Raw genomic sequence first — 14,211 nt, forward strand, 5'->3', positions numbered from 1 at the left:
GGGAAATCAGCAGGCAGTGGGGGCGGTTGAGGAGCCGTACCTGAGTGCAGAGGAGATAGCACAGCGCCAGGGTCTAGAGGGGGTATCGAGACCCCCGCAGCCGCTCCCTTCTCACCAGCACCTTTTCCAGGATCAGGCCTGCTCTTGCCTGGAGCTTGCCCCTCGGCCCTACCACGGCAGCTTCGGGACAAGCTTGACCATAGCCACTGGCCGTGTGGATGAGCAACCTGGGTCCTACTAGTAGCTACCTGCTCACATCTCTAGCCAGCCCACACCCCCTCTTGGGCCCCCCAAACCAGAGAGCATCCCTCCTGCCATCTTCAGAGGCTTGGGCTCCCAACAAACCTACTGGGTCATCATTTCAACTTAGAGCACCTAGACGAGCACTCTGGAGTGAGAGCCATGAGCTGGTTCCTGGCTCTGGAGCCGGCGACTTTCCTCATTGCCAGGGGGACACACACTCAACACCCACCCCACCTCCCCATCACCGAGACGCTCAGAGTGTTTTACAGGGAGCCCGCAGAGTGTATCTAGAATTTGTTTTTCGTGTAGAAAAAAAAAAAATGACCTAACATAGCTAGCCTGCATCAAATACCTTGTTAAATTACCTGGTGTTGTCTCCCATTATTTTGCAGAGAAATGGTGCCCTGCTTGGAAACCATGTCAATCATGTTAATAGTGATAGGAGAGATTCCCTTCAGCAGACCAATACCACCCACCGTCCCCTGCATGTCCAAAGGCCTTCAGTTCCACCTGCAAGTGATACTGAGAAACCGCTGTTTCCTCCAGCAGGAAATTCGGTGTGTCATAGCCATCATAACCATAATTCCATAGGAAAGCAAGTTCCCAGCTCAACCAATGCCAATCTCAATAATGCCAATATGTCCAAAGCTGCCCCTGGAAAGCGGCCCAGCCTTGGGAACCTTGAGCATGTATCTGAAAATGGGCATCATTCCTCCCACAAGCATGACCGTGAGCCTCAGAGAAGGTCCAGTATTAAAAGGTAATCTTGAAAGCATGTGTGTGTGCTGAGGACTATAGTGTGTGCCCTGGCGAAGGGGTTGGGGGGCGGAGAGCTGCAGATATCTGTGTCCGTTACCCTGGTGGCACCTACAGAGAATGTCCTTAGGCATCTGCATAAAAGTCAGAGCCTGGCAAGGTCATGGCCTCTTTGGGTACCATTTTATGCTCTGTACTAGGGAACCATCCCTTACTGGAACAGCAACAACATGCCCTTGACCTTCCCAAGTTATAGGGCTTTGCAAACTTGAAAGGGCCAGGCAGTGACTGTCTCAGGCTCAGAGCTCCACCCTGTCTCTGCTGCTGCGACTCCATCTTGTGAGGAAGGCAGTTGAGATAACACGGAACAGGGACCGGAATGATAGTACAGCAGGTAGGGTGTTTGCCTTGCATATGGCTGACCCAGGATCGATCCTCAGCATCCCATATGGTGTCCTGAGTACTGTCCTGAGCATTGCCAGGTGTGGCCCCAAAATAAAACAGACAAAAAGGATGATAGAGAACATCTGTGTCTCCTGGTCCCCCTTTCTGATGGATGCGAACATGTGAGCCTCTTTGATGTACCTGGGAAGTTTTGCTTCTTCTCACTTTTCGTTTCAGTTCTCTAAAGATTTAAAAAAAAATTTTGTGTTGGGCCATCAGCAGGAGGTGGCAGGCTATGTTGTGCCAGGCGGGCACCACTTGTTGGCTGATCCCTGCTCTCGGAAGTGGCCTGATACTGCACTTGAGACATTGTTGAGCCTATTTAACTCTTATCTCCTCCCTTTGTGCCTTTCCTGGAAAGAACCCGCTATTACGAAACGTACATTAGGTATGTGCTCCCTGTCTATATCACCATGCTCGAAGGTACCCACCGGCCCCTATGAAGCTAGTCAGAGAAATGCCTTTGCCCCGGCAAGGCTGTTGGTGCGGGGGCCTGGGGGTGCAGGAGTGGGAGGGAGGTGCTTCTTGCAGAGCAAAGGAGTTTTCAAATCCAAATCGGCTCAGACTTGGTGACTATCCCAGGGCTGCCCCCAATTGTGGCAGTGTATTTGGTGCATGTTTGTGGGTGGCCAGCCATGCTTCAAGAGACAGGGTGGTCAACCTCCCAATTCCACTTGATCCAGTGACATAGGAGCTACTAGAGCTGGAGGAGGGGACAGCAGAGGAGGAACTGGGATAACACACAAGTCTCTCTCTGCAGACAGATGGCAGAACCTGGCTGGATTTCCTGAGGACTGGAGCCAGGACAATGGGGGTGTCAAGGGCTCATGATGACAGTCCTAGGGTGGCCAGGCAGTCTTTTTAAACCTGGTGGACATGTCCAGGAGTCTCTCCTGGGACCTGTATTCAAAACTCCCATCAGCCCTGCTAAGTCAGAAACAGTGGAGGGGCAAGGGGTGGGGGGAGAGAGGCTCCACATGCCAGTATCTGATGTGAGTCTTTGATGCATCAAAGAAATTGTCTGGGAGACCCAGAGCTTCTTTCTAGATCTGCCTATCACTGCAGCCACCTGTGCATTTTATATCTGCTCCCAAATCATATTCCTTCCTTTGGTTCCAAAGCTTCAGAGTAGTTGGGCACAGGCTTTGTGTAGAGTGCTGAGAGAAGCATCCTCTGAACATAGGCTCATCATACACACACGTGCATACACACACACACACACACACACACACACAGCACTACTGCCTGCATCCTCAGTCTGGACCCTTCTGAGGTAGATGCTCTGCGAGTAGCTGCAGCGGCTGGGGCAGGGCTGCGGGCCATGAGCCGTGACTGTGGGATGGGCCGCCACCTGCCCAGGCACTCAGAGGTTCTCCCACTGCAGGTCCGACTCGGGAGATGAGCAGTTCCCAACCATTTGCCGTGAAGACCCAGAGCTCCACAGTTACTTCCGGGATGCCCGCTGCTCGGGGGACCAGGAGTACTTCAGCAGCGACGAGTACTACGAGGACGACAGCTCTCCGGCAGGGAGCAGGTGAGGGGCTCCCTGAGGCCTGGCCAGTTCCTACCCCATGCCCTGCTGGTGTCAGGCTGCAGGTGCCCAGGGAAGTAGGGCAGGAGCACTGATACCAGGCCAGAGGAGAAGGTAGCAGAGATGGAAGCTGGCCCGAGAGGAAGCTCTGCCTTCAGACCTCCTCACCTAGTCCTCCGGGGGCTTATGTGTCATGAGTACACAAGCGGGTCTGTGTCGAGCAGGCCAACCCTTTCCAGCCATCTTCATCCTGTCTTCCGAGAGACTCTGCTTTCCTACACACCCACTGAGCACTCTGATTGGAGATTCTGGCTACTCTGGAGCTTGGGCCAGGGATGTCTTTATGCACACTCCCACTCCCCGCTCCTTGCAGGAGTCCCCTCTGAGCAGAGGTAGCACTCCAGATGTCTGTCCGGAAGACAGAAGGGACCCCCAGCTTCTGGATGCAGAACAGGAAAGCAGGCAGGGGCTGAGGTCACCAGAGTCCAGCCAACCTCCCTTTGTGAGCTGCATGTTCCCTGGAGCTGGTGGTCCTGTGAAGGGCCAATGGTTCTGTAGGTCACAGCTGGACATCTGGGCTGTTGGTGGCTTCAGTCTCCAATCCCAGCCCTCTGTGGCTGGACCCTGCACCCCTGCACTCTCCATGTCCTTCCATCAGCCTCTCTCGGTGCCTACCTGGCTTTCTGGGTCTCTATCTCCAGAGACCTTACTCGTGTCCCCTCGTGGACACCCATCCTCCCCCACCCTGAATCCTGATTTCACCCTCCCTCCAAGGGCCTGCCCAGAACTTGCTGCTCCTTCCCTTGACTGATTTGAAACGTTCCTCCCGTCCAGCAGGAACCATCTCCATTCCCTCTCCATCTGTGTCCCCATCCCAGAGCTGGCAGGGAGCGGGCAGTCAGGGGCATTCTCAGTGGAGAAGTTAGTGGTGATAGATTGGCATGGTGCTAACTGCGGCCGAGACAGAGCTAGGCCTGCCCCCGAAAGGCAATCATCACCCTCTCCCCACCCTGCTTTCATCACAGGACTCGTCTCTGAGCCCTCCTGAAACGGCCCTTGCCCTCCATCTAGAAGCTTCTAGGAAGCCGAGGACTGCCTTGTCCTTAGCTGGTCTTGCTGTGCCCACAGAATGGCGGGGGTGGGGGGGAAGCACATGTGTTAGCCAAGGGGTGGGGACAGGGTCTGCTAACCAGGATCGAATGGGCCCTTATTCTCTCTTTTGGCATCTGTGGCCGCCAGGCAAAGCTACGGCTACTACAACAGATACCCAGGCAGCAACCTAGACTTCGAGCGACCGCGAGGCTACCACCACCCCCAAGGGTTCCTGGAGGACGACTCGCCCCTGTGCTATGATTCCCGGAGATCACCCAGGAGACGCCTGCTACCTCCCACCCCGACATGTGAGGCCACCCTCTTTTATTTTCTAGAACCATGTGCTTCTCCCTGGCTCCAGGGGAACGTGACAGGTGTGGTCCCGTCATGCCGGGGGTCCCCCAGACTCCACCCCTGGCTGGAGGCCCCATCAGCTCTTCTGGCCTTCTCATTCCCCTGCGATGACACTCAAGCCATATTTGCACAGTTTGGACTCCACGTGAGGCCTTTGGACAGCTTGACAGGTCACAGTGGATCCGGGGCCTTGTGCATAGACGGTCCCTTTGCCTGCAAGCTGGCAGCATCAGGGGGCATCAGTGAGAGGTATGCCATGCCCTCAGCGCTGCTCTGCAGGAGGGCTGACCCCCCCAAGAGCAGAAGTAGGGGCTAGACTTGATCCTGGACCGTTTTACAAAGCCCCCAGCTTCCGAAGGCCCCCTGAGGAGTTTTGGCACCCACTCCCGTCCGCCCCCGCCCCCTGGCCCCCACGCTTCCTCAGCTCTCCCTCCCACTCTGTTCCCTTTCTTTCTCTTTCTCATCCTTGCCTTGGCCCTACCTGTGCTCCCTCTCACAGGCCAGGTGGGAACTCCGAGACCCAAGGCAGCACCATCCTGCTGGGGAGTGCAGAGGCTGCTGCACCGCTCCTGCACCCCAGCTTTCTTGTGTGTGTGTGTGGGGGGGGGGGGGGGCTAGAGCGATAGTATAGTGGATAGGGCATTTGCCTTGCATGCGGCCAACCAGGTTCGATTCCCAGCATCCCATATGGTTCCCCCAAGCACCGCCAGGAGTAACTCCTGAGTGCAGAGCCAGGAGTAACCCCTGAGATGGCTGGGTGTGACAAAGAAAGAAAGAGAGAAAGAAAGAGAGAAAGAAAGAAAGAAAGAAAGAAAGAAAGAAAGAAAGAAAGAAAGAAAGAAAGAAAGAAAGAAAGAAAGAAAGAGAGAAAGAAAGAGAGAAAGAAGGAGAGAAAGAGAGAGAAAAAGGAAGGAAGGAAGGAAGGAAGGAAGGAAGGAAGGAAGGAAGGAAGGAAGGAAGGAAGGAGGAAAGAGAAAGACCAGCTTCCTTGTGTTGGTATAGTCGGCACTTGCAGAAGGTCTGGGCCACCCCCAGGGAAGAACTGGGGCGCCATGCAGTGAGGGCCTGGCCAGCTCTAGGTGGGCAGTTTGCTTTGGGTCATGTGGACACTGGGGAAGGCGTTCGAGAATCATTTCTGGTGCTTCTGAGGAATGATGCGTGATTTTGAGAAGGACTTTCACCCAAATCCAACAATAACCAGGCTCTGAGCCCCTCAGCTAGCCAGACGCCCCCTCTGTGGCTTGTAGTTAGTTGCTCAGACCGGGCACCTGCTCTGTAAGGCCAAAGGAGAAGGCCAGGGGCCCTGCTCCAGACTGCTGTTTGGTGGTGTGTCCATGCCCACTCATGCAGGCAGGAACCTGGGTGGGTAAGAGGGGCTTCCTCCTTCCCTGTGAGGGAAATCAAAGTGAGCTCGTTGCTTTGCTGCCCCTCTACCAATCTGGGGTTGCAGACCTCAGCCCCCCCTCAGGGGCAGGGGGGTCCCTGCAGAGCCCATGGGACACAGAGGTCCTGCTCAGACCCTCCGAAGGAGAGGGTGGAAGGTTCTTTCCACTCGGGGCACCAGGCCTCTGGCCTTACCCTCTGGCTGCAGGTGCCCAGGGCCCCTGAGACCAGGGGCCAGCCCAGACTTGCACAGTGTGTGGAGGGCGGGCAGTGGAGACAGCCCCGCACAGGCCGCCCAGCCAGTCACTCACTTGGGCCTCCTAGGGCCTGTCCGCCCACGCTGGCCGTGAGCCTTGACCACCACCCCCATCCTAGCACCGGTCAGCGTGGCCCACACAGAGCCCTGTGTCTGCTGCGTGTGCCGGCCCAGGAGACACAGGCGGCTTCTCCACATCCATCCTCAAGGTTCTCCAAGGCAGCCCAGGATGGAGCTTGGCCAAAACACAAGCCGTGGCTGTGCCGTGGGTGCCAGGCTCAGAAAGGGGCCTGGGCACTGCCTTGCCAACTGCCGGGCACTCCTGCAGCAGTCTGAGCAGTGGCTCAGGGAACACCCTGGACGGGGAGAGGGGAGCTCACTCTGAGCTTGGGGGCCAGAGTTGAGGCTCTTCTTCCAGACCTGGCACCCCTCAAAACCACAAGCTCTGTGTTGGGTGTCATGGCTCAGCGCTGGCCCCTCCCCTGGGTTCCACTGACAGGATTGTCCGGCTCCCGGGAGTGACAGGGGCTCATGTTTGCCTGCAGCTCTAGGCAGGGCTGGGTCTTGGTCCTCAGGAGAAAGAGCTCCAAGGCTGGATGCTTGACAGGACGGGGGCAGGCGGCAGATGCAGGAGCCCCGGGTCATCCCTCAGGGTGTCGGGAGGCAAGGGCAGCGTCAGCAAGTGAGAAGTTCCAGAATGGAATTGTCATCCTGCGGGTTGGCCTGAAGTGCTCCGTGCCACAGGGCAGAGGGCCAGGTCCCCACTGTCCCCGTCTGTCTGCCGCGGGATTCTCCCCCAACAACAGCGCTTCCGTGCCCGAGACCTCAACCTGCTCCTCCCCAAGGCCTCGCGGCTGGGGCTGCCGCCTCCTTCCCTCCCTTCTCAGGGGTCCCAGACCTCACAGCCTCAGCCCTGGGCCTGGCTGCAGCCCCACTGAGGGTGTGGAATGGGGGGGGGGGGAATCCCTAGGCCCGGAGTCTCTGCAGAAACACCCCCAAGTCACGGCCACTCGTGCTCTGCTTCTCAGCCCACCGCAGATCCTCCTTCAACTTCGAGTGTCTGCGCCGGCAGAGCAGCCAGGAGGAGGCCCCGCCGTCCCCCGCCTTCCCGCACCGCACCGCCCTGCCCCTGCACCTCATGCAACAGCAGGTGAGCCACCTTCCTCCCACTCCTGCATCCCGGGGCGCCCTCACCACAGCCCCTGGCACCGGGGCATGGAAGGGGCATCCTTCTCACGCCCCCCAGGCTCACCCCCAGAACCACCCCGCCAGATAAACATGCTCTGAGTCTCCTTTTACCCAAGAGCAGACTTGAGGATGGGGAGGTGATGTGCCCGAGCTCCCATGAGCACCCGTGAGCCGCTGAGGGCTTTGCCTCCTGGACTGCCAGTTCCCATCCCTGGGCACCCTCTCTGCTCCCCACCTCTCTGTATCCCCCAAGTCAGAGCCAGTGGAACCCTCAGCCTGAACCTGGGGGCCACTGGATAGTCTCCCTACCCCCTATCCCACCACCCCCTGCTTCTGGGGGTTGTACCCAGGTCCTCACACATGCAAGGCACGAGCTGTACCATTGAGCCTCGCCTCCGGCCCTCACCAAGTGACTGCAAATGGTCAGCACTGCCCACGAGCTGCGAAGGACACGAGTGGGTGATCCCCAGGCCCCATGACGTGGGGAGAGAGATCCAGGAAGCAGGCTCTGCCCAGTGAGGTCGGGGCATGGCTGGCACGCTTGCCTCGCATGTGGGTGACGTTGGTTCAATTCTGGCACCACCGTTGGTCCCTGGACTCTGCCAGGAGTGAGCCCTGAGCACAGAGCCAGGAGGAAGCTCCTGAACTTTTTTTCTGGGTGTGGCCCAGAAACAAAAACAAAAAGATTCTCTCTTCTTTGCCACCATGTCTTTGGTCTTTAAATTCATTTTTCGTTTCAGCCTTTACCGTGGCAGGACAAACCCCAGGAAGGTGCAGGTTGGCAAAGGCCACCAGCCAGCTGGGTATAAAAAGTGTCATGACAGGCTGCCATGGGGGGTCTGGAAGGCTGTGCTGGTCCCTACAGGAGCCCCAGGAGCTGCCATGCTGCAGGCTGGGGTGAAGTAGATGCCCCTTCCCAGCAAAGGCTGCTATGTGCTGAGCTGCTGCAGCAGGAAGCAGCTACCTCCCTCACCTCACTCCCCTTCCCCCCAGTGCTGGGGCTCATCAACCTGCCCTGAATTTACCTCCGTCCTGAACCCCATGAACGGGTGGCAGCTTCACCCTCGAGCACATCTTTCCTGATTGCTCATCCTTAATCCAAAGCCCTTTCTGCAGTCAGCCACTGAGTCTGCCTTGGAATCAGCCAGGAAGTGCAAGCTGGATTTGGGGACCCAGAAAAGGCCCCACTTTGCCAATTCCCTTCATTTGCAGCCATGAGTGGTGTCCGAGTCAGATCACGCAGCACACTGGGTCCTTGGAAGGTGGCGGGAGGCCCAATGGCTGCTCCCGACTTCTCCCTCCTCTCTTCTCAGATCATGGCCGTGGCCGGTCTGGACACGAGTAAAGCCCAGAAGTACTCCCCAAGCCACTCGACCCGATCGTGGGCCACCCCTCCAGCAACCCCTCCGTACCGGGACTGGACGCCGTGCTACACGCCGCTGATCCAGGTGGAGCGGCTGGAAGCCCTGGACCAGGTCAACGGCAGCCTGCCCTCCCTGCACCGCAGCTCATGGTACACCGACGAGCCGGGCATCTCCTATCGGACTTTCACACCAGCCAGCCTGACTGTCCCCAGCAGCTTCCGGAACAAAAACAGCGACAAGCAGAGGAGTGCAGACAGCTTGGTGGAGGCCGTGAGTATGACTCTCGCCGTGGCAGGGGGAAGAGGGGGTGCGTGTGCCCAAAGGTGGCCCCGGGGAAAGCTGCACATAGCAGGAATCAGGGGTGTCCCTGAGTGGAGCAGGCCCTGGAGTTAGGTCACTGGCTTTGTGCCTGGACCCCACCTGCTTCTGAGCCCCAGGGACAATACCTTAAGGTGTTGCTTATTGAAACTGAACATAGGTGCAAATACACGAAACACAGAGTCTTCTAAATTAGCCACATCCTATTCTTTTTTTTTTTTTTTGGTTTTGGTTCTGGGTTGTACCCTCAAGGGACCCTGTGGTGCTCAAGATCAAACCCAGGGAGGCTGTGCTCCCTCTCCAGCCCTTGTTTTTAATTTGGGCGATTGATATTTTGCAGTGCTGGGCATTGAACCCAGGCCTCCTGCACTCTCAAGGCATGCATTGCCCCACTGAGTCACAAATCCCCAACCCCCATGTGTCAGCTGTACCACACGATGTGTCAACTGTGTCACTGAAATGCTTTGCCACAGTGCGTTTCATGCTTCTGTAAGTTTTGAGCTGTGGTGTTTGCCAAGCCAAAGTCACGAGATCTTGTACGAGCAGAAGGGGGCTGGCAGGCGTGCGTGGCTGAGCTCCGCCCACAGTGCCTGGTGCGGCCAATGTTGGCGGGACCTTTCCCATCCTCCTCCCCATGCAAGGCCAGCTGCTGCCCTCACGGCACCCCTTCCTCTGTCCCGGACAGGTCCTGATATCTGAAGGCTTGGGACGGTATGCCAGGGACCCAAAATTTGTGTCGGCGACAAAATACGAAATCGCCGATGCCTGTGATTTGACCATCGATGAGATGGAGAGCGCAGCCAGCAACCTGCTGAATGGGACTGTGCACGGCCGGGCCAACGGGGACGTGGGGCCCCTCTCCCGCCGGCAGGACTACGAGCTGCAGGACTTCGGGCCTGGCTACAGCGACGAGGAACCGGAGGCCGGCCGAGAAGAGGAGGATCTGGCGGACGAGATGATCTGTATCACCACCCTGTAGCCCTGAGGCCCGGGCAGCAGATGGCCAGGGAACAAGTGCCTCGTAATTAGGAAAGTTCAGGCACTGGCGTGGACCCTGTTCTCGCCCAGACTTTCGTGTAAGGGCCGCCGTGCCTCAAGGAAGCCATATACCTGGTAGGGAGCAGCCGCGCACGTGGCCCCAGAAGCTCGGAGCAGTGGGTCAGCCCACTGGGAGGGGACCAGTAAGGTCATCGGACAAGCCTCACCTGCTCCCCCCCAGAGTGCAGCGGGGCCCCCCACACCCAGCCCGCCAGTGCGCAGGTACGGCGCAGAAGGGTCAAGGTGATGACGATCGCCATACCTGTGTCATTACCTCAGCCATCAGTCTAGCATATCAGACATTCACTGGGCCCAGCATATCCATTTTCAATGCCCCCCGCCCTCCTGATCCCCCAGCACACTGCTTCCTGGTTCCTGTTCAATGTGTGTGCAATGCAGTGTGTCCATCAGAACCTACCTACCAGCTGTCGTCCTGAGGGGCAGGACCTGATCACAGGGTGTGCGGGCATGCGATGGTACCCGCAGCCCCTGACAGGCTGAGGGCCACTGTGTGAACTGGAATCATCACTCACTCGCAACCAGGTCAACTCAGAGAACGCTAATTTGTTTAAAACTACAGCTTTCCTGTACAGGACTTGTAATATACTCTCATTTGTATTTGTAAAGAGATGGTCTATATTTTGTAATTATTGTACCGTATTTGAACTGCAGCAATATCCATGGGTCCTAAATAATTGTAGTTCCCCCACTGAAATGTAGAAATCATTCATATTTTTACTGGGGCTATACAGAAGTAGAACCAATAGAGCCCATTCTCATTCATTCTGCGAAAAAACAAAAACAAAACAAAACAACAAGAAAAAAAAAAAAAACCAGGAACCTTTTGGGGGTAAAATTCTGAGTTCAAATACGACAGATATTTTTCTAAAATGTGTTGGGTCACTTTAACAAGATACACTAGATGATTGTTTGCTGTCTTTCCTTCGGGGCTGGGGCTCTCTGGGTTTATACGGGGCCCCAGATACTCTCCTTGGTTGCGCCTGCCCCTTAACTCTGACTAACCCTCTGGTACGTTCACAGCAGCCGGTGGTCAGGCTGGTTCTTCTGACCCTGCAGAGTCGTTGCTTTGATTTGCTTAGTTGTCCCCATCGGACATTGTTGCATCTCAGCAAAGTAATCATCGCGTAGATGAACAAAGTACCTGGTCCCTTGTCCCCTGGGGCCAGTGATGCAGCTTTTCTTACGTAAGGAGTGCTGGGGGCAGGGGACAGAGCGAGCAAAGGGAGAACCTACAGGACTCGAATGTTAGGGGCTGTACAAATCATATTGTTGCCTTTTTTTACAAAAACATTGCTGTACTGTGTAATCTCTTTGAGGGCTTTTATATGCAACTGAATGAGGGCTGACGTTTTCATAGGAATGCACTCACGCCGATTGTACTTCCTGATGAAAACCCACTTTGGGATCACTCATACCATCCCGGCTTCCTTTTCTGTTCACAGAATTATGCCAACTTTGTCGCGTTACCATGGCAGGGATTCCCTGCCATTCAAAAAAGAATAATCATCATAACAGGTAGCAATTTGGGGTTCACAGTTTTTTAATAGTATAGACAACCTGTTCCTGATTTTGTTGATGTTGTTGTTGTTGTTGTTGCTGTTGTTTGGGAGGTTCTGGGTTTTTGTTTTTGTAAATAATACCACTTTGTTATGAAGACCTGACAGACCTCTTCTTAAAACATTCTTATTCCAGATCCAAGCAAAAACACATCAAGGTTTGTAAATGACTATTTCCTGACATAACTTTTTTTTAATTAAAATGCAAAATGTTCTTCAGAATAAGTCGTGTAATCATCTTGTATTCAGCAGCGCTCTCTGCCCTGAGAGCATCAGCAGGGGCCGTGGCTGAAGTTCTCCCCCTCAGAGTCTCTCTCCTGTGGCTCCTCAAGGCTGCAGTGACGGCCGCCAACGGAGCCTTGTTCCTCCCAAGGGCTAAGCTACTGGCATCTCCTCCACAGACTCTGTCTCTGCGGGGACCGGCCTGGTGACAGGCCTGAGCTCGCAGCTGACCTTTTCCCACCAGCACATGCACACCGGCGCGGGCCACGCCGCTCCCCACATCTGTCTGTTTTAAGGCTGGGTCGACCTCCATCCAACATTAAATGTTTTCCTTTCGTGAAGAACCACTTGAAGTTGACGCCCATGTTTGGTTTTGTTTCCGGGAAGTTTTCAGATGTGATGTTTCTCCTTTTTGGTTTCCCTCATCCTCACCCCACCGCCCAAATTTCATTGTGTGGTATCCCCAGGAATAGAACATCTAGTTTCTTCAGTCTCGCGTCTGTGTTAATGTCACAGAGTGGACATGGGGGCGCCAGTTGAACCACCGAGCATCAAGAACCTGCTTATCCTTCGTCACTGACAGTTGGGCAGTCTGTGGCCAAGAGGTGCTGCCCAGTTCTGGCCTGAGATTGCAGAAGCAGCTTGGCTGGCTGGGGTGTGGGAGCTGGGTGCTGTGAGGGCCCCGTAGGTGCTTCGGGAACGGGGTTTTCCTTCCTCTTTGAACCCACACCTTGCTGCCCCTGTGCTTATGAAACCAGTGTCTTTCATGCTCGTGTGTACCCTACACATATTCACGTTATTTTTTTCATTAAAGGCTACAGCCAGCATTGTTGTGGGGGGGAGGGGCAGGACATTCCCAGTGGTTCGGGTCTGATGGCTCAATACTTGGGCACTCAGGGTCTCAGCAGCGGTGCTCAAGGGACATTGTGGTGCCAGGGGGAGAACTCAGAGCCTGGCATCGACCAGCCACATGCTCTGTGACTCAAGCTCTCTCCCACCTCTGTCCTGCCTCAGAAACAAGACTCCAGCTCTGCTTTCTCATGCTGTAAGTTTTTATTTCTCTGCAGTGATATTTCTTATTCCTTTGGGAGGTAGGTAAGAATGGTGGGTCGTGGGCTGGAGCCCTGGCTCTCAGCAGGGGGCATGCATGAGGAGGGTGGTCCTAAGGAAGCTGTGGGGCTCCGGGGTACAGTGGCGCCTGCCTGGCCTTCATGACAGGCTAAGTACAGAGACCGTGCTTTACTATTTTTCTTTTAAGGTTCTATATTGAAAAGAGGAGGTCTTGGGCCACACCTGACAGTGCTCACAGGCTACTCCCAGCTCTGTCAGTCATGATGACTCAGGAGAAACTCATGCAAGAGCCTCACCTGCTATACTATCTCTCCAGCCCCGCTTTTCCCCTTTTAAGTAAAAAGGATCTAAGATTCAGTCCAAGGTGAAGCTGGTCGGTTGAAACATAAAGAAAAAAAACTGGTTTAGCTAGAGCAGAATTTGCATTTATGGAAATATGTCCTGACTGGCGGCAGAAAGGCTGAGACTTTGTTTAGGCACCAGAGTTCTGCCCGGAGCCTGGCCCTCCCTGGGCTCACGGCAGACAGGCTGCGGGTCAGCTTCCGCTGGCAAGAGCCTCTGCCCACCTAGCGGCTACTCCCTGGGTGTCTCAGAGGGGCCTGTGATCCTCAGAGCCTGCTTCCGGGCCAGGCTCAGCCTTTGCCCTCTCTGTTCTCCCTGGTGTCAGGATTGCCAGCTCCATTCTTGGGTCCCCAGAGGCAGATGCTGGCAGGTGCTCTAGGCAGCCAAGGCCACCTGACCGCAGCACCCTGAGGTCCAGTGGAACTTTCCATCCAGTGGTGGCCTCAGGCCATGCTCAGGGGGCCCAGCTGCAACCACTTCTTCAAATCAGAGTGTGCTGGGGCAGGGGGGCGAGGGGGTGCGAGTTCCATTAACAGCGTTCCACCTTGACCCCAGCCGGGCCCGCGTGTGTAGTGTGGCGAGGCACGAGCCCCGGCCAGCGAGGGGATGGAGGGGACGGAGCTTGGACAAGAAGGGCCACCTCTAGCCCACCCTCCTGCTTGTCTTACACCACGGCTTTAGCAGCCGTCTCAGGTTGAAGAGTGCAGACTTAGGGGGCTCAGGGTGTCTGTGAAACCGCCAACCTTCACCTCTTAGCCCACAGAGAGGTAGGGCTACCCCAGCACCCCACTGTGGTTGCCCTGAAAAAAGTGGGTCCCAAGCCCCTTCCATGGTGGCTACAGGCCACAGCTGGGGGCGAGCCTCATGGAGACATCTCATGGCCAATCTAATCCATTTCCTGTCTTGGCCCTCCCCTGGAGAAGAGAGACAACAGGTAAGATGAAACCAGAAGGGCCCCGGAGAGGTGGGTAAGTGGCTTGGCACATGCCTTGCATGTGTCGGTTCAAATAAATGCCTTGCATGTGTTGGTTC

At 55.8% G+C, this 14,211-nt stretch overlaps 1 protein-coding gene across 1 annotated transcript in view; it reads left to right on the forward strand.

The window, feature by feature from the left end:
• The window catches only part of CACNA1D (calcium voltage-gated channel subunit alpha1 D), a 339,389-nt gene extending 325,804 nt beyond the window's left edge, over positions 1–13,585 (forward strand). Inside the window, exons 43-49 of the mRNA XM_004615165.2 lie at positions 636–1,003; positions 1,805–1,831; positions 2,828–2,977; positions 4,214–4,374; positions 7,088–7,209; positions 8,561–8,881; positions 9,615–13,585. Of these exons, the coding sequence (XP_004615222.1) occupies positions 636–1,003; positions 1,805–1,831; positions 2,828–2,977; positions 4,214–4,374; positions 7,088–7,209; positions 8,561–8,881; positions 9,615–9,908 (1,443 nt within the window). The 3' untranslated portion in view covers positions 9,909–13,585. The remainder of the gene's footprint in view (positions 1–635; positions 1,004–1,804; positions 1,832–2,827; positions 2,978–4,213; positions 4,375–7,087; positions 7,210–8,560; positions 8,882–9,614) is intronic.
• The last annotated feature ends 626 nt before the right edge of the window (positions 13,586–14,211 follow it).

This window comes from Sorex araneus, chromosome 4 (genome assembly GCF_027595985.1).
Source record: "Sorex araneus isolate mSorAra2 chromosome 4, mSorAra2.pri, whole genome shotgun sequence".
Classification (NCBI taxonomy): domain Eukaryota; kingdom Metazoa; phylum Chordata; class Mammalia; order Eulipotyphla; family Soricidae; genus Sorex; species Sorex araneus.